This window comes from Triturus cristatus, chromosome 2_2 (genome assembly GCF_964204655.1).
Source record: "Triturus cristatus chromosome 2_2, aTriCri1.1, whole genome shotgun sequence".
In the NCBI taxonomy this organism is placed as follows: domain Eukaryota; kingdom Metazoa; phylum Chordata; class Amphibia; order Caudata; family Salamandridae; genus Triturus; species Triturus cristatus.
The window spans coordinates 1,209,809,425-1,209,829,851 of NC_140582.1; the positions used below are offsets into that span (position 1 = coordinate 1,209,809,425).

At 50.4% G+C, this 20,427-nt stretch overlaps 1 protein-coding gene across 1 annotated transcript in view; it reads right to left on the minus strand.

The window, feature by feature from the left end:
* LOC146863410 (putative carboxypeptidase X1) overlaps positions 1–20,003 on the minus strand; it is a 315,940-nt gene extending 295,937 nt beyond the window's left edge. The window contains exon 1 of the mRNA XM_085642839.1: positions 19,705–20,003. Within this exon, the coding sequence (XP_085498965.1) occupies positions 19,705–19,966 (262 nt within the window). The 5' untranslated portion in view covers positions 19,967–20,003. The remainder of the gene's footprint in view (positions 1–19,704) is intronic.
* Positions 20,004–20,427: the final 424 nt, after the last annotated feature.

The window sequence follows — 20,427 nt, forward strand, 5'->3', positions numbered from 1 at the left end:
GAGCGACATTTCCGCTATCTGACCCACGGCCTGGGGTGACATGGTTGTGTCCACTGTTTACTACTCTCCAGTCACCAGCAGGTGTGGTCTGCATGGACATATCTGTGGTTTGCATACCCATGTCTGTCCTGCACATCCACGCCTCACTTGTCGTTGTGTACATTCCCAATCACGGGTCACTTGCATCATTCGCACATGGCTGCATTCCACATCTCCAAACGTTCAGCTGTTGTGTGGCTGTGGTGCCATGACATAGCTGTTTTGTGTGCAGGGGTAGCCCAGGATCACCATGGAGTAGTGTTGTCGTGTCTGGTAGGTGGTCATGTTGATTGACATGCTGTATGTGGTTTGGTCATGTGTGCATTCCCACAGTTGTCCGTTGTGTGATGGTGGCTTTGTGGTGTGTGGTGAGTTGATTTGGAACATACCAACTAGCAGTCCAGTTTCATATGTGCCATCCTGGAAGCGCTGGTTAATGATGGACTGTTGGAAGATGTAGGAATCGTGCACACTGCCTGGGTAGTTTGCGACGACAATGGTGAACATTCCCCGGTGGTCCACTATTGCCTGCACATTGATGGAATGCATGTGCTTTCGATTGCGGTAGTGGTGTGCAGTATCCGCAGGGGGCAAAAGTGGGGCATGTGTGCAGTCTATTGCCCCCAACACTGCCGAGAATCCAGCTATGGCGTAGAAGCCTTGCTTGGTCTCCTGCTGTTCCTGTGCAATGTGGGGGAAGTAAAGGTACTGGGGTATGAAGCTGATGATGGCATCCAGGAAAGGTGTGATGAGCTTTGATTGGGCTGGCTGTGAGACCCCTCCAACTCTGGCAGTTGTTGGTTGGAAGGTACCAGAGGCCAACAGGTGCAGCACTGCCAGCAGCTTTGTCTGTGGAGGGATGTTGGTTCTCCGCTGTGTTGGGACCGTCAACCTGTGGGCGATGTAGGTCATGATGCGGATGATGGTTGACCTTTTGAGCCTGTAGTGTGCAATGACTTCCTCGGGCATTAGGTCTGTGAGAGTGGTGCGTTTTCAGTAGGTCTGCTGTCTTACTCTGCACTGCCTCTGTGGTGGTCTGGGAGGGGGGGTGGGTCCGGGTCCTGGGGGTGGTGGCGGTCCTGGGGGTGGTGGCGGTGGGTGTTGTGGCTCTGTTGGGGCTCTGAGCTGCATGATGAGTACCTCCATGGCGTTGTTTGTTCTTCGGGTGTGGCTGTGTGTGGGGCTCCGTTGCCTACTGCAGGTAGTCCGGTTTTACACCGGCTGGAGGCAGGTGTTAAATACCTGCTGCTACTGCGGCTTATCGCTTGGTTTTGACTCGCTTTGCGGATCTGGCAGTTCGTTGTGAAAGTGGTGTTGTGGTTTTTTGGTGTGTTTTTGCATTTTGCACGGGAACGCTTACTCTGCATCTCATTAGTGTTAGTTGGTGGTGTCCACCGTGGAGATAACTTTTGGGGCAGTTATCGCGGGAATACTGGCGATGTCTGCAGTTAGCATCAGCTTGTGAATGGGGTGTTAAATCTATCTCCACTTTTGATGCGTTAAGGTGGTGATAAATCATAGATAAGTCCTTGTGAATATCCAGTGTTTAGTGACAGGTCCTTTGACATCATCAGCACCCTTTGAAAAGAACAGTGTCTGCAACAGATTCACAGGAAGCAGAAGAACGAACAAAAGGCTGGTGAGCTCAGCAGGGACAGATGCGTTATCGGTGACATCACCAGTACTAGCAACAGGACCAGTAGTGACCTCACCAGTGCCTAACACCTCACCAGTGACATCACCAGTGCACGCCAGAAGACTAGTGAGATCACATGTACTAATGACAGGGGCAATGGTCTCCTGAACACTCGTGGACAGTATTAGTGTCAGTGCCATTGCCAACATCAACGACAAGAGCAGTGCCAATGAATGGGGCACCAATGCACTAGTATTCAAAGCTTCGGCGCCATCAGCTGTATCAATAGCAAGATTTGTCACATCACGTGCATCAATGACAGGAACAGTGACATCACTAGTGCTCCGTGGCAGGCCTAATGACACGGTAGTGCTGAATGACAGGGACAGTGTCATGACTAGCGCTCCGTGGGTGCACCAATGACACTGGCAGTGCTGAATGACAGGAACAGCTGTATCACTAGTGCTCTGGGGCAGGACTAATGACACTGACAGTGTTGAATGACAGGAACAGAGACATCACTAGTGCTCCGTGGCAGGACCTTTGACACTGACAGTGCTGAATGGAAAGAACTGCAACATCACTAGTGCTCCGTGGCAGGACCGGTGACACTGGCAGTGCTGAATGACAGGAACAGTGGTATCACTACTGCTCTGGGGCAGGACTAATGACACTGACAGTGTTGAATGATAGTAACTGTGAAATCACTTATGCTCCGCGGCAAGACCATTGACACTGACAGTGCTGAATGACAGAAACTGTGACATCACTAGTGCTCCGTGCCAGGACCAGTGACACTGAAAGTGCTGAATGACAGGAACAGTGACATCACTAGTGCTCTGGGGCAGGACTAATAACACTGACAGTGTTGAATGGCAAGAACTGTGAAATCACTAGTTCTCTGTGGCAGGACCTATGACACTGACAGTGCTGAATGACAGGGACAGTGACATAACAAGTGATCTGTGGCAGGACAAATGACACTGACAGTGGTGAATGACAGGAACAGTGGCAGGACCATTGACCCTGACAGTGCTGAATGGAAAGAACAGTGACATCACTAGTGCTCCGTGGCAGGACCAGTGACACTGACAGGGCTGAATGACAGGAACAGTGACATCACTAGTGCTCCGGGGCAGGACTAATCACACTGACAGTGTTGAATGATAGGAACTGTGACATTACTAGTGCTCCACGACAGGACCAATGACACTGACAGTGATGAATGACAGGAACTGTGATATCACTAGTGCTCCGCGGCCAGACCATTGACACTGACAGTGCTGAATGACAGGAACAGCAGAATCACTAGTGCTCTGGGGCAGGACTCATGACACTAACAGTGTTGAATGATAGACAGTGACATCACTAGTGTTCCGCGGCCAGACCAATGGCACTGACAATGCTGAATGACAGGAACAGTGACATAATTAGTGCTCCGCGGCTGCACAAATGGCACTGGCAGTGCTGAATGACAGGAACAGTGACATCACTAGTGCTCCGTGGCAAGGCCATTGACACTGACAGTGCTGAATGGAAAGAACTGCGACATCACTAGTGCTCCGTGGCAGGACCAGTGACACTGGCAGTGCTGAATGACAGGAACAGTGACATCACTAGTTCTCTGTAGCAGGACCAATGACACTGACAGTGGTGAATGACATGAACAGTGACATCACTAGTGCTCTGTGGGAGGACCATTGACACTGACAGTGCTGAATGACAGTGACATAACTAGTGCTCTGTGGCAGTGGCGGCTGGTGACATTTCAAAGTGGTAGGGCGTAAAAGTTTGAGAGGAGTGTTATGTCATAAACAAGCGAGCTCAGCAACATAAAGGTGGTTCTCTCCCTTCACCCCCGAGAAAGTTTGAAAAAAGCATGTGGCAAATTGTGACAAGAAACACACTACATAATTAGCAGTAGCAATTCACCAAAGCACGGAATTCATCCTGATTTCAACTGTGGGGGAGGGTGGTGGGGGGTAGTTCAGAGCTAAAGTTGAATGAATGAAAGAAATCTTATAACACGCGACTAAGCCCAAAGGCATCAAGGCGCCTAACCAAGAAAAATCCAACAGACCAGGAACCAAATTACGGATATGCCTTGGCAAAAAGTCATGTCTTTAATGCCTTCCTGAACATCAGGACCGAATGTTGAGTTTTGATATCAATGGGAAGGGTGTTCCACAGTTTAGGGGCTAAAGACGAAAAAGCCCTTCATCCCCATTTGACTCTCCGAATACGGGGCACTGACAACAGGCGCTTTCTCAAAGAGCGGAGGTTTCTGCAAGGGGCATAAGGTACCAACAAATCCTTCACCCCCCCAGCCCCATAGCCGGATAGCGCCCCGTAAGTCAGGCAAAGGGTCTTAAAGTCAATCCTGGCTTGGATCGGTAGCCAGTGCAGACTTTTCCTAGCAGCTGTAGCGGAAAAAAGCCTGGGGGCATCAAGCACAAATTTGGCTGGGCAGTTTGCAAACGTTGCACGAGGCCTTTATCTATGCCGGCATAGAGAGCGTTGCAATAATCAAGCCGTGAGGCGACCAATGCAACCACAATCTGTTTGCGAGCCTGTGGAGCTAGGTAATGTTTGATTTTCCTAAGGATCTTAATGATGCCCCAGCAGGTAGCAACCGTCCTATTTACCTGCTGAGCCATGGAGAGAAGGGGGTCGATCATAACTCCCAGGTTACGAGCCGAGTCCGTAGGTATGGGACACGCTCCCAAGAAAGGGGGCCACCACTCAGAAGACCAAATGTCCCTCTTTCCACCAAAAACAAGGACCTCGGTTTTTTCCCCATTCAGCTTTAGTGAATTGTAAATCATCCACTGAGAAACTGCCTCCATGCAGTTCCTGAAGCTGAGAGCGGAGGTACTGCCCGAGTGGGAGAGGGACACCATAATCTGGGTGTCATCAGCGTACGGTACCACCTCCATCCCGTAAGATCTTATTAACCTGGCAAGTGGGGCCACATAGATATTAAAGAGGGTCGGACTTAAAGCCGACCCCTGGGGGACCCCACATTGCACAAGTGAGGATGGAGATAGATACTCGCCCAATTTGACCCTCTGTTCCCTCTGGTCGAGGAAGGAGGCCAGAAGGCTCAGTGCCGAACCTTCCACCCCTATCTCCCTAAGACGAGATGTTAAAACCGAGGGAGATAGGGTATCAAAGGCGGCTGTCAGGTCTGACAGGACCAAAAGAGTAGTATGGCCCTGGTCGACCTCAGTGTGGATGTTGTTTAGCACTACCGTGAGAGCCGACTCCGTACTGTGGTACCTCCGGAAGCCATGCTGGGACTGATCCAAGAGACCCGAAGTGTCCAAGAAAGCTGCCAAGTGCTCATTTAGATGAGTTTCCAGCATCTTTGCTGGTGCTGGAAGCAATGAAATGGGGCGAAAATTCTTAAGGATTTCAGGGTCTAGAGTTGGCTTCTTTAGGAGGGGCTTAACCACAGCACTCTTCCACGAGGAAGGAAAAATGCCCTCCTGCATCGCCCGATTCATAATGTCCAGGAGCGGGGGCAATAAAGTTTCCATACAGTCCTTAAGAACTTTAAGAGGGCAAGGGTCCAGAGGGGACCCCGACCTAGTCTTACTCAGGAGCAAGTCCAGTTGTTGCAGGGAGAGCGAAGGAAAATTGGACAGGCTCGCAGAAGAGGCCAAGGTTCCACTTCCTGGTTAAAAATGACAAAACAAACTGTACCTATGTGAATGCGCCTCGTGGAAAAGGGTGCAAGAGGATGATAGACCCCACAAACGCCTACAGCAGACAGGGGGTGCGGTTGTTAGAAATTAACAATGCACAGAGCAGCACATGATACAAAGTGCACTATGCATAGACGTTTGCATAATAGATACTGTAATCTGACCCGACAATGATAATGATCTTGTCAACGTGGGGAGAATGAAAGTGGGAGTCAGCCATACCAGCATCATGCTCACATATCAAGGATTCAAACTTTGTCTGTACATGTTTTTTTTTCATCATTTCATACAGACACACCACAAACCTTGGCATCTGTCAACAGCACGTCCGACAGCTGCAAAGAGTATTATTTATCATTACAGTGCACGTGGTAGCGTCAGTTATGTGGGCAGTGTGTGGAATAAACAGGAAATGCTAAAATGAGCCCGGCTCCGGCTGTAGCCACTAAATGAAAACAAATAGTTGCGGCCGAGAGTTCAATTGAAATAAGGCGCGGGCTGCAAAGCACAGCTTCTAATTGGTGCAGGGAGATGGCAAAGTATTTAGCAGTTTTAGACAATTAAAAGAGGATAGGAAGAAGTGGGGTTTAAATGTCTTAGAGGGGATTAAAGCTTGAAAGTTAAATAAGGAAAGGCTTTGCTTTGTTTCGAGGCTGCATTAGCTTTTAAAAGATTACTTATATATTGACCAGCATCCTCTAAACCCCCCAAATCCAAAAACGCTCGGTAACGATGCATCTCTGCTTTTCCTGTTGTTTTTGTTTTTACAAACATGTCTCCCTGAAGTAACAAGCGGAGTCTTAAAAAGGGCCTTGGCCGCGAGCGCCGAGATCTGAGAGTCACCATATAGAGTGCAGCGGGGGCTCCCTGCTTTTAATTTGGATTTTTGACTGGGAAGCCCGGCTTAAATTTCTGAGACACGAAACACAATTACATAAAATTAAGGCGACTAAGGGCGAAGGCCATTCCTATGCTTAACGAATATGTTATGGCTCGCATATTTCGGCAGCAAACCATACTGTAGCCGTTTTGGCACACTGGGCTGTGGTGGCTCGTTTGCGGTTCCTTTTAAGTATGTGAGCGACTGAAATTATATATGCGGTGTGAGAAGGGGTGATGTGGAGAAATCATTCCAACCCTAACATGAAGAGGCTTTCCCTCGCAGTGCTCATCGGCCCCTCTTGTCGACTCAGTGTCGACTGGAAGAGAGTGAGACCCTTAAAACAAAACGTTTCACTTTATCAATCTTAACGGCAGCGTTTCTTTAAATTCCTTTCCCTCGTGCTGTGCACTCGTTTACCGTGGCTGCAGGCACGGCCTTTCTTTTTCAAACTGCTGCAACTGGTGCCTGTGGCCCTGTGGGTCAATTTAGATCGACTGGAGCAGCTTGATGGTGTCCGTTCGTTGCTCGTTGCGTTGCACTTGCGCGCCATAATAAACAGTCAGACAAAACGTGATAAATCCCAGAAGAGCTGAACTGAACTCAGTAACCCACGCTCCCAGCAGCTTCCATTATCCAATGAAAAAGCCGCCTAACAGTGCAAAGACGAAAGCAGTGCTAATCGTTCCCACCTACTACACTGTGTTGCTGTCAGCCAGCACCACCCCTTCCCCTTAATGTGTATGAGGCTCTGCTGACCGCGCCCAGGGCCACGTCAGAAGCGCCCCATTTGAAGCCCATTTACTGCTGCAAGGTGCAGCCACTCCCCTCAGGATGATGTCACTCTCTTCGCTTGTGCCTCGAGGGCGAGGAATTATCCTCGCCCGGTTCAGCACATGCGCAGGAGGGGACTCTCGTCCGAGGGTCCGACCTCTAAAAACGATATTAAAATGTTACTTTCTTAGGGTAGAAGTGGTCAACTGGAGCACAAAGCAGTGAGCATGCCATGATTTAAAGCTGGCAAGCTGCTCCATGTGGTGTTAATTATTTTCTCCCTTTTCTCCACTCCGAAGCTGGGAGGGCAACGCCTCCTACGCCCCTTAATACCAGCCGCCACTGCTCTGTGTCAGGACCAATGACACTGACAGTGGTGAATGACAGGAACAGTGGCAGGACCATTGACCCTGACAGTGCTGAATAGAAAGAACTGTGACATTACTAGTGCTCCGCGGCAGGACCACTGACACTGACAGTGCTGAATGGAAAGAACTGTGACATCACTAGTGCTCCACGGCAGGACCACTGACACTGACAGTGCAGAATGACAGGCACTGTGACATTACAAGTGCTCCGTGGCAGGACCAATGACACTGACAGTGCAGAATGACAGGCACTGTGACATCACTAGTGCTCCGCGGCAGGACCACTGACACTGACAGTGCTGAATGGAAAGAACTGTGACATCACTAGTGCTCCACGGCAGGACCACTGACACTGACAGTGCAGAATGACAGGCACTGTGACATTACAAGTGCTCCGTGGCAGGACCAATGACACTGACAGTGCAGAATGACAGGCACTGTGACATCACTAGTGCTCCGCGGCAGGACCACTGACACTGACAGTGCTGAATGGAAAGAACTGTGACATCACTAGTGCTCCACGGCAGGACCACTGACACTGACAGTGCAGAATGACAGGCACTGTGACATTACAAGTGCTCCGTGGCAGGACCAATGACACTGACAGTGCAGAATGACAGGCACTGTGACATCACTAGTGCTCCGCGGCAGGACCACTGACACTGACAGTGCTGAATGGAAAGAACTGTGACATCACTAGTGCTCCGCGGCAGGACCACTGACACTGTCAGTGCAGAATGACAGGCACTGTGACATCACTAGTGCTCCGCGGCAGGACCACTGAGACCGACAGTGCTGAATGACAGGCACTGTGACATTACAAGTGCTCCGTGGCAGGACCAATGACACTGGCAGTGCTGAATGGAAAGAACTGTGACATCACTAGTGCTCCGTGGCAGGACCACTGACACTGACAGTGCTGAATGGAAAGAACTGTGACATCACTAGTGCTCCGCGGCAGGACCACTGACACTGACAGTGCAGAATGACAGGCACTGTGACATCACTAGTGCTCCGCGGCAGGACCACTGACACCGACAGTGCTGAATGACAGGCACTGTGACATTATAAGTGCTCCGTGGCAGGACCAATGACACTGGCAGTGCTGAATGGAAAGAACTGTGACATCACTAGTGCTCCGCGGCAGGACCACTGACAGTGCTGAATGGAAAGAACTGTGACATCACTAGTGCTCCGCGGCAGGACCACTGACACTGACAGTGCAGAATGACAGGCACTGTGACATCACTAGTGCTCTGCGGCAGGACCACTGACACCGACAGTGCTGAATGACAGGCACTGTGACATTACAAGTGCTCCGTGGCAGGACCAATGACACTGGCAGTGCTGAATGGAAAGAACTGTGACATCACTAGTGCTCCGCGGCAGGACCACTGACAGTGCTGAATGGAAAGAACTGTGACATCACTAGTGCTCCGCGGCAGGACCACTGACACTGACAGTGCAGAATGACAGGCACTGTGACATCACTAGTGCTCTGCGGCAGGACCACTGACACCGACAGTGCTGAATGACAGGCACTGTGACATTATAAGTGCTCCGTGGCAGGACCAATGACACTGGCAGTGCTGAATGGAAAGAACTGTGACATCACTAGTGCTCCGCGGCAGGACCACTGACAGTGCTGAATGGAAAGAACTGTGACATCACTAGTGCTCCGCGGCAGGACCACTGACACTGACAGTGCAGAATGACAGGCACTGTGACATCACTAGTGCTCTGCGGCAGGACCACTGACACCGACAGTGCTGAATGACAGGCACTGTGACATTACAAGTGCTCCGTGGCAGGACCAATGACACTGACAGTGCTGTGCTGAATGACAGAAACAGTGACATCACTAGTGCTCCATGATAGAACAATGACACTGGCAGTGCTGAATGGAAAGAACAGTGACATCACTAGTGCTCCGCGGCAGGACCTCTGACACTGACAGTCCTGTGCTCTCCATGCCACTGGATTCAAGCTATCCTGGCTGATGAGGGGTGAAACCCCAAAACCAGTCCTAGGATGCTTGTTTACAGTCCAGGGAGGGCCTGGCCTGGCAGTCCGGGCTGGACTGTTCCCATTGGGCGCAGGGTCAAGACTGATTTGCATATGGCTGAGTCCAAACTGGAATGGCATGGTGAGCAAAAAAAACGATGGATTTAGGCCCAGATCTCTGTACTGGGGTGAATGTATGACATTGTCCTGCATTCTGTCCATCATTTGTCCTTTTTGAATGTGAGGAACAGTGACATGACTAATCAGGACTATAATATCAGTGCCAGTGATGGCCATGTGACGTCACAGTATTCAGCGGCAGGATCAGTGACGTGATTATTTCTCAGTAACGTGCCAGGAACATCTCCCTCATGTTATCAAAGGTCTACCCAGTGTTTGGGTCCCCTCACCCGTTCTTTGCAGACTGTCTTCTCCTGGGCACATTCTACAGCTGCACCCCTAAATATCACCACAGCCCAACAACCTGCTCTCAGCGCACACTCGCGTGACCCCAGGTACTTGCAACTTCCTTGTGTCCGCCGATCACAGGGGCCTTTATCATTTTGTGCTCCTGCATTCATCCACTCTAAAACAGAAGATGTTCCTGGGAATCACCTTCACTTACTAACTTCCCCTCTCTTTCCTCCCACAGCTCTGACTGCTCAGTCACTGTATTGTGGAGCAATCTGAAGCCACGCAACACAACACAACACCCTTTAAAGGCGTCATTTCTTGGGCAGCTGTCTCTCAGTCTCGACACCACTTCTGCCAACTTTGGACTGACATAGCACATTGCAGAACACTCCCTTCCTTACCCTCAGTCTTCACAAGCCTTCCTCCGACGGCCTCATTAATCAGACAATCAATGGTGTGGTCCTATTGATCACCCACTAAAATATGAAATCATATACGAACCTTCTTCGAACACAGTCGAATCACTCTCCCAGGACTGGGGAAAATACAAGGAAAACTATTTGTTTTCAGCTGCAAGCCGTTAGGGATGATATCCATGGGTTACACCCTTTTCAGGCAGGATTCAGACCTGGCTGCAACACACAGCTGCACATGACTGCAGGCTTAGATGAAACCTTCGCTCACTCCCTCCTGCTTTCCAGAATCCAAGAAGTAAGAATTTGAAGCAAGTACTTTAGTGGGTAGAATCTTGTCTGACTGGACAGCAGTAAGCCAGTGCTTAATTCGAGCCAGGGTCTTCTGGCGCTCAGCACAGGCACTTAATTTTCAACACTGATGCTTATGATATTCTGCCACATGGTGGCATTGTTTGTCTACTTTAGAGACAAGCACAACAACAGTTTGTTAATTCAATATACCGTAAAATTACTATTACCTTCCTCCCAAAGCCATTCTTATAGCTTTGGGGGCCTGGAATAGTCTGAATTGTCACACGTGTAGGAGTGTGATGGGTAGCACTTGTGTTGGTATTGTTATTGGCAACACTGGCAGGGGCAATGGGCAGTGCAAGAAGCAGTGGCCTCCTAACAAGGGCCCAACACTCACGTCTTCACAAATTAAGCACTGCACCCAGCCATCATCCTTGCCCCTTTTGATGGATACATCGTCCCTCTGATTCCTCATGTAAGGACCATGCATCGGGCTGGTCTGGAACATGTGTCCCCATCGGTAGCTCTGCCGTGCCGCTAGGTGGGCAGTGACCCGGTAAAAGGACTCTGACAATTTCAGGGTTGAAGACCTGACATAAGTGCCGCAAGCAGGCGCCTGTGTGGGGCCCACAAGACATGGCACGTGGTGCCCTGATTCCGACCTTGACTCTAGGGATGCTTCTGGTGTGCCCTGATGCCCCTGAAGGCATCGGGGGAAGGGGGGATTTGCGGGGGGAGGGGGGGGGGGTGGGGCAGGCAACTTATTTTTGGCTAAGACCGCTAGTGACACACCAAAGTGTGCACCTTCTCCTGCGGGCAAGTTTCCTGTGAGGGGATGATCTCCCAAGTGGCCTTTACACAAATCCCCCCCTAAAAAGTACCATAGGAAGGAGACGTGTTCTTCCTTGCGGAAGCAGACCCATTCCCGGGACATTCCGAGTCTCTGCACCGCTCCCCAGTGCCGGCTCATCTCTGTCCTCGGAGAGGATGACACAGCTGCCGAAGGTCCAGTTCCAATGCCTGCTTCATATCCCAACATCTGGAGAGGTTCAGCGCTCATGTCGGGGCATGCTGTACCCCTGTCGGAAGGGTCAGGATTCTTCGGGGCCATTCCCCAGGATGGACCTGCTCCTTTGGTGGATATGACACAGAAGCTGCCCAGCTCTGCACCTTCAGGGGTTCCGGTCTAGGAAACCTACAGAGAAGTCATGGACCGCATTACCATGTCCTATTCATCTGGTAGTATTTATGACAGCGCCCCCAGAGCTGGTCGCCGGGCAGGGCCGAGTCCTTATCGGTGCCACCTTCAAGATCGCCTGAAATAGTCAAATGAACTGGCATCTGCCTGCTTTGGCATATTGCGCCCCTCGGGGATTGCTCAGATGTCTCCCAGAGACTTCACGTGGATTAGTAACGCAAGGTGTAGACATCTCCAGACTCCACTATGGTAGGTCTTTGTATCTGGGCACCCGAAGTCTTTTATAAAAAGACTCCAGTGATTCACAATGCTGCAGCACGGAGTTTATGTAAAATTCCCAGTGCCACTCTGTTACCGCTGCCCTGGCAAGCCTCCATGGCTGCCGGTACTTAAGAGAATACATTTTAAGGTACTGAGTATGGCTCATAAAGCGATACATACCAGAGGTCCCAACCTGATCCAAACTCTGTTCGTCCTGCAAGAATGCTGCCCTCAGGCACTCAACGCCTCTCCGCAGTGCCTAAGATGAGGAGCTCCAGGCCTGGCGTAGATCTTTCGTCTTCCTCGGACCTGAACTCTGGAACGGAACTCTGCTGAATCTAAGACAGACTAAATCTGAACCAGCTTTCAGGAAAATGTTTAAAACCTCCCTGTTCCAATCGCTCACTCAGCTGTAGATTGCCCGGTTGTTCTAGGGCTGCGAAGCCTTCACCGGTAGTCAGGCGCTTTAGAAATCTTTAAGAACAGAATAGAATAGAAGTAATCCGACTTGCAAAGGAGCAGGCCAGAACCAGCCTTGAGGGACAACTGCTTCTTAGGACACAGAAATGAATGAGGATGGAGGAGTTATTCAGATCGATACAAAAGCCTGTCCCTGCCTGACAGACATTACGGTGACACCCAGGATGAAGGATCCGATGCCAGCATTCAGCTGCCTCCAGCCTGCTCCGCCGCTGGGCTTTACCTTGATACACAAAGGGCCAGTGGCCTTGATCCCTTTCCAGAGGGGATAGACCTCACCCCTGTGGGGACCCTCGGAGTGAACCTCTTCCTTGAACCCTGCAGTGTGTAAAGCTGCACCGACGCTAGAGCTGACTGTGCCCCCCCGGCACTGATATCTAATCTGTTGATGGGGATTCTGCAGCCTCCTTCTTCAGTTGACAGCCGCTTGCTTCCATTTAACAAGGGCTCTGCTGGAACCTCTTTTGGCTGCCTGGGAAAATCTCTTTTCAGGCTCCGCAATCCACAGACAAGCTGCCAGATTCCATAGAATCTCTCTGAATGACCCACAATTCTGGTCTTTTACCTGCTGCAGAGAGCCTGTGCTGCGGGCTTCAGCCTCAAACCTGAACTCAAATGTCTTTTCTACAGCACCTCTGGACCGGAAGTCAAAACATCTGGATGCCCTGGGCCAGAACATTTCTGCTTCTGGCGTCTCATACTCCTTATGCGAATGCCACATGCCTACTAGACCACTACGTCCATGCTTACTAGACCACTATGTTCATGCCTCACTAGGCCACTAAGTCCATGCCTTACTACGCCATGAAGTCCATGCCTTCTAGGCCACTACGTTCATGCCTTACTAGGCCACTGCATCCATGCCTTACTAGGCCACTATGCCTATGCTTTCTAGGCCACTATGTCCATGTCTTACTAAGCCACCCTATCCATGCCTTACTAGGCCATTATTTCCATGCCTTCTATGCCACCATGTCCATGCCTTACTAGGCCACTGTGTCCATGCCTCACTACGCCCGTATGTTCATGCCTTACTAGACCACTATGTTCATGCCTTTCTAGGCTACTATGTCCAGGCCTTCTAGGTCACTATTTCCATACCTTACTAGACCACTACGTCCATGCCTTACTAGACCACTATGTTCATGCCTCACTAGGCCACTAAGTCCATGCCTTACTACGCCATGAAGTCCATGCCTTCTAGTCCACTGCGTTCATGCCTTACTAGGCCACTGCATCCATGCCTTACTAGGCCACTATGCCTATGCTTTCTAGGCCACTATGTCCATGTCTTACTAAGCCACTCTATCCATGCCTTACTAGGCCATTATTTCCATGCCTTCTATGCCACCATGTCCATGCCTTACTAGGCCACTGTGTCCATGCCTCACTACGCCCGTATGTCCATGCCTTACTAGACCACTATGTTCATGCCTTTCTAGGCTACTATGTCCAGGCCTTCTAGGTCACTATTTCCATACCTTACTAGACCACTACGTCCATGCCTCACTAGGCCACTAAGTTCATGCCTTACTACGCCATGAAGTCCATGCCTTTTAGGCCACTGCGTTCATGCCTTACTAGGCCACTGCATCCATGCCTTACTAGGCCACTATGTCCATGCCTTACTAGGCCACTATGCACATGCTTTATAGCAACTGATAAAATTGGCAGTTGCAAGCCTACAAAGCACAATAATGAGCCATTTTATGATTTGATCAGGGATGGCTTGGATGCTTCAAAGCAGATTATGAAGTGGGGCTTAGATTCCATCCACACCGTGGCTCGGTCCATGTGCATTGCCGCCTCACTACACTGCCATGTTTTGCTCAGGCTTTGCGGGAGATGTCTGTGCCCCATGATGGATGTTCCCTACATTGCATCAAAAAGGCTGACTCATTTCTAGAACACTTCCAGAAGGGCAGGGCTAAGGCCGTCTCACTGGCCCTAGCCTCAACTGCTAGGCAGTTCCCTCAGCAATGCCCAGAATACTGAGGCTATTCCAGAGCTCAGCAGCCCCAGCAGAGACAAACCTCTCAACCACACACCTGCCAACTTGAACTAGATCTCACTGTGTGAGGAGGGGGTGAGGCCTTGAAGGGGGTGGGCCTTATGCTTAGAAGTATCTAGGGGCACTTTTGCCCCCTCCCTGCCCCTAATAGCCGCCCGCCAAAAACAAAAACAAAAAGGTTTGCTGAGGCCGATGCCGATGTCCTGGGGTGTTTTCACGCCCCTTAATGGAAGTCGGCAGTTTGGAAACGTCAGAGAGCAGGCTGGAAATCCACTATTTACAGAGGTTTTCAGCTTGTTTTCCCTGTCACCGAGTGATATCGGCTCCTCACCGGGTGACCATGTGAAGGCAACCGATATCATGTGTCACACGGTGGCACCATGTGAGTTGTCAGGTCTGCAGCCAGTCCGGGCACACCAGCAAATGTACACTTCTTCCAGGGTGGAGAAGGGATCTAAACAGCGCTATAGAGAGCCGGACTGGCTACTGGCCGTTTTGGGGTCTGGCAGGGTGGGGGCCAGTTTCACTGCTATGGGGGGCTGTTTTTGTTGCTGAGCACCTTTCAGCCATGTTCCTACTAGAGTGCTTTACAAATAAACAATGCAAAAACAAATGGTTTTAAAATACCCTTTGAGCACGTTTTAGTGGAGCCGCGGAGTGTCAGCACTTTAAATTCACAGTCTCACCATTCGCACTGACAGTGGCGTATTAAGTTTTCACAAAAGTGCTGACACTTGTGGAGCTTCACTAATAATGTTGAGAACCAAGATATTTCCATTCTAGGAAGACTGACTGGAAACGGTGGACTCCCCGGAGCTGGTCGGGGACGATCTTCAGCAAGTTACCTCAGTCACAGAAGCCTTCATGCTCGGATGCCCACCTGGGGCGATTCTGCTTCTCAAACATACTCTGTCATAACACCTCAAATTCTTCATGTCATAGATGCACTGAATACAGAAACAAACCATTGGGATTAGAAATCGGCCCGGGCACGGTAAAAAAAAAAGGTGCCCAACATTTACATATTGCCTTTCCGCCAAACACCACTTCGGCGAAGTTTAATTAAAAAAAAGGGGGCGGGGGTGTTAAACAAAATGCACAGATTAGTTGACACTGGTGAAACACACCTGAAAACAAGTGAGGCCACTTTTGCTCAGGCCTCCTACCCCGTTCAGTACGCACACATTAATTGGCTGGCCCAGCGAGAGAAAGGGAATCACACCTCTGCCGTTGATAAAAGGGAGGTAATGGACGCCCATCTGCCTCCAGAAAGGCCACTTAGGCACCCACTGGGCCGCTGGCTGTATCGAACAATGCAGAAATCGCCCAAATCGCCCCCCAGGCTGCTAAAACAAGCATTTGCAATGCAATAGGTCTCGCATTTACGGGAGTTTGAGCTAGTGGCATTGTAAATGACAATGCCTTTTATTTATGTTTTGGTTTTTAAAACATAAAATAAAAGGCATTGTCATTTACAATGCCAATAGCTTCCTCGCGTAAATGCGAGACCTGTTGCATTTTCAATGCTTGTTAGATGAGCTTCAAAGACTTTTGAATGGAAGCATTAAAAGAAAACCTCTCATAACTGTACCAACAAATAGGTCCTTTTTCTCACCAGGCACATGGCATGCATGATTAGAAGCTGTGTAGAAATAGCGCTTCGCGGTACTGCGGTAAACACTAATGTACTGGAATCTTTATTTGAATCCCTTTCGGAGCAGTCAGTAAAAGTGGCAAATATAATTAAAAAATTGAGCAGTTAACATGCACCTTTTGGTTTCACTTTTCCAAAATTATCCTACATAAAATCCTACTGAGCAATGTGCTGGGGGTTACTCACTTGGTGCACATGGGGTCTAAGTTTATACTTTTTGACAGGGCTGTTTTAAATTACCAGTCCGGCACTGGACGTGTTCCAGAGTTGAGTCAATGACAAAGAAGTGGTCCAAATGCTACGTTCAGAAGGGGGAGGGTGTGGCTTAACGGCCAGTGCAGCCGACTTGGGCGCTGAGAGATCCAGGTTTAAGTCTCGTCGTGTGCTCAACATCCTGTGATTCTGGGCAAATCACTTCCCCCTGCCTACGGACAGCGCCTACAGACCCTCACGGGTTATTAGCGGCGCTATACAAATCCAAGTATTATATTAAATGTCAGACACCGGGAGGAAAGAAGAGGCCTGACAGGGAAGGAGACACAGCGACCTGGAAGGGAGGGGGCACGAGAAAGACAGGGACAGCGAGGTACAATGATGGAAGAGGTGGCGACGGAGCGGGCACAAAGAGGGGAGAGGGCGCGTGGTAGACGGGGACTGCAGGTTAGACAGGGACAGCGAGGTACAATGATGGAAGAGGTGGCGACACGAGAAAGGGAGCGGGCACAAATAGGGGAGAGGGCGCAAGGTAGACGGGGACCACAGGTTAGAGATAGGAAATGATGGAAGGCTTGTGAGAGAGAGCAGGATAGAAAGGGGAGAGCGGGAGAGACAAAGAGCAGTAAATTCAGACATAAGCGAAGAGAGAGAGAGCAGTAAATACAGACATAAGCGAAGAGAGAGAGAGCAGTAAATACAGACATAAGCGAAAGGGAATGGGGTCGTAAGAGAGACAGAGGCCTAGGAAAAGGAGGGAAGCCAGGTAGAGAACAAATGCGTATTACGAAGAAAACAAGACAAGCCCAGCTTCTAAAGTGGTCCGGACGCGAGCGAGCGCCCGCCCGCCGCGCAAAAGTGAAAGCAAATTTGTCACGGCGAGACGCGGCGGAGCGTGGCGTGCGCGCTTGGCGGGGGAGCGCATTCCAGGCGGGGGAGCGGACCCTTTGAAGTATGATGCCGAGGGCGCCAGTGGGCTGAAGCGCTTCCCCAAACGGATTGCATGGCGGCACAATGCACGTGATTGTGCGCGTGCTTGCCATGCAATCCACTTTTGGGAGCACTTTGAAATGCCCCTCTTACTAGAGTCTCGCCTAGCGATTGCGTAAACGCAATAGCTAGGCGAGACCTAAAAAGCAGCCCACAGCTGGAATTAACATACCATCCCCTCGGGCATAGCCCGAGTGCCCACGTGACCAATCCGATGCTGTTTATATATCAATAGAAAATAAATTACGACTCGATGTACACATTGTATATACATTTTTTATAAAAGGCATAATGCAGCACTGACTGCCACTCTGCTTGAGGCCAGAGGTTCATCACCTGTATTTATTTACGAAGTGGCCTCGATACTGGCATTAGACGTCCTTGGCACTCTCCTCCCACCAATGAAAGAGATGAGACCCCGCCCATCACACCTCTTTTATTGGTGGTGGGGCTAGATAGCACCGGAGTCCCCAAGACACGGCTGGCAGTACCCCAATAATAATCGGGCAGCTTGCTATACACAGGAGCGTAACACAGGTCCCCGCAGCCCCCGCGGTGCAGGCGGGGCCCAAGCTCCAGGAGGCCCCCTCCGCACAGCAGTCTGGCGCAGAGCTCCATATTGGGCCAGGAGGGGGCCCCTCCACGTCTCTTGCAGGGAGGCCCCCTCGAGTTTCGTTACGCCAGTGGCTATACAGAACTGTGCCGTTTTTGAGGGAATGCTCTGTGCCTAACAGACAACATCCCAGATTTCCTCTCTTGGCATAATTTATGTGCCACTCAAGCTTGAGGCAAACAGATTCCCAGAGTTGTTTGAAACTGAAATAGGCAGGGCCTGTTACTCCATGCCTGCCTGCTCTCCTAATGCCACTATTGTTTTTTTCTTTATAATAATTAAAACATTGCAAAGTACATCTCTTGTAGTGGAGAAGTGCTTAATTTGAGCAGGTGGTTTCTGGTGCTCGGCACCGGCATTTAATTGTCAACACCAGCCCTTTTGATGGTCTGCCACATGGTGGCGCTGTTTATTTAATTTAGGGACAAGCACAACAGTTGTATGCCAATTCAATATACCTTAAAAATGACCAATGCCTGCCCCCAAATTTGGGGGGCTGGAATAGTCTGAATTGTCACACTTGTGGGAGTGTGATGGTTAGTAGTTGTGTTGGTACAGTCATTGGCAGCGCTGACAGGTACAATGGGTGGTGCCAGCTGTTGTGGCCCCCTGACAAGGGCCGGTGCACTCATTAATTAAACACTCATGAGTTTGGCAAGATGTGCCCTGAAAAACAGAACCCCCGCTCAGTAGCAGGTACATATGCCATCACTCTTCAGGCTATGAACGATGAAAACTCCCTGAACGGATCATGCATGTTACCCGGGAAAGCTGCCACCAGGGCGCACTCTTTTTGTCACCCAGCACGAGTATGTTTACCACATTCTCGTTACATCATACACTTAGACCTCTCATGTATGACACAAACATGTTCTCTTTCATATAACACCTAGCCCAATGGATGGTCTCTTTCTAGACACTTCCGCATCTGACAGATGGAGATAGGGGAAGTAATGTATGGTGAGTAGAAGTGAGGTGCCCAGGATCACACGCCTCCCTCAAGTGGGAATTACGTTAGGACGCTTGATTCCAACTCGGGCGGCTGAAGTCCATCTCTTCGTATTCTGTGCCTGGTAGTCACTCCCAGCCAGAGCTCTGACAGCGCGATTCCGGTGGAAGCCAAAGGGCCACCTCTTGCCAGCTAAGCTTGTCTAAAGCCACCTGGAGCTGTGTGTGACACCTCCCAGTGACTTGCTCATACATGTTCATCTCGCCGCGAATGCTGCTCAGCAAACTGCACAAAACTAGTTTCCCCCGTTGTTGGAATTATGTTTTGCTCGGACCTGCCAGCACACTGTATGTCCACACTGCGAAAGTGGCTTTTTTATAGTAATAATATCAACAGTGTGTCACTATAGTGGCGGGTGCAATTCTGTAGTTTCGAATCGCTATAAATAAAATCTGTCAATGCCGCGTACGGGAGCAGCGACTCAAATGCCAACTTCCGGTATGATAAACTAGTTTATGTGTTGGATAGCGCTAGACGCAGCCCCTATGCACTCCGACAATATAAAACGAATAAACACACATATATAAATATGAAGCAGATAGTTCGGCAAATAAGCACCATATACGGATAATGCAATTGATCAAAATATGACTTTTTAATAGTTTTTACAAACTCTGCAAGCATCTCTTCTGACTGAGCATCCTTCATGCATTGAACGCTAAGTGCATTTGACTTGACCAGTGCTGCTCGCGGCGGGCAGGGTGGCACGGTTCGGTGCACGAGGCGCGGCTCCGCACCTTTCTCACCTGGTTTGGCAGCAGTGGTCTTCGGGGCGCTACTCTCCCGCTCAGCCTCCTCCGCGCCCCTCAGTACCCCACCAGAGACAAAGGGCCGGGCCGTGCCAGTGGCCCGCTCGGTGCGCCAGGGCGCACTGGTGCCCCCTGCCGGCGCGGGGTAGCTCTGTCTCTGCGCGTTGTTGGTGGCAGTGGTGGGTGCGGGAGTTGTGCCCACCGCGGGGGCCCAGGCAGAGCTGGAGAGCCCGGCGAGGAGGAGAAGAGGCCACTGCATCCTGCGAGCTGTCCAGGCGCTGTCTGTGTGAGCCCCACAGCTGCTGCAACTATTACAGAGAGAGCCCAGGCTCAGCCCGGAGCCCCCCTCCCCTCACACACCCACCCCAGCCCCTCACACCGCACACAGGGCTCGGAGAGACCACCCCCGGAACCCCTGCGCAATCCTACATGCAGCACTACCGCATTCTCGGGAATAGCAGGGACTGCTGTACCGAGCAGAATTAAACTTTGGGACAAGTACTTTCAAATAAAAAACATTCTTAACAAAATACCATTTCCCATCCTGTCCTCGGGCCTGTATATCCCGGTTTCTGTATTTTTTTACAAGTTGTGTCATTTGATCTAGTGCTCATAAAAACGCATAATGGGCCGAATCCGCGCTAACTGCATAACATGCTGCAGGCACGCGCAGCCACCTGTAACAAACACGCGTCTAAATAAAAGCATGGACTTGTTTCG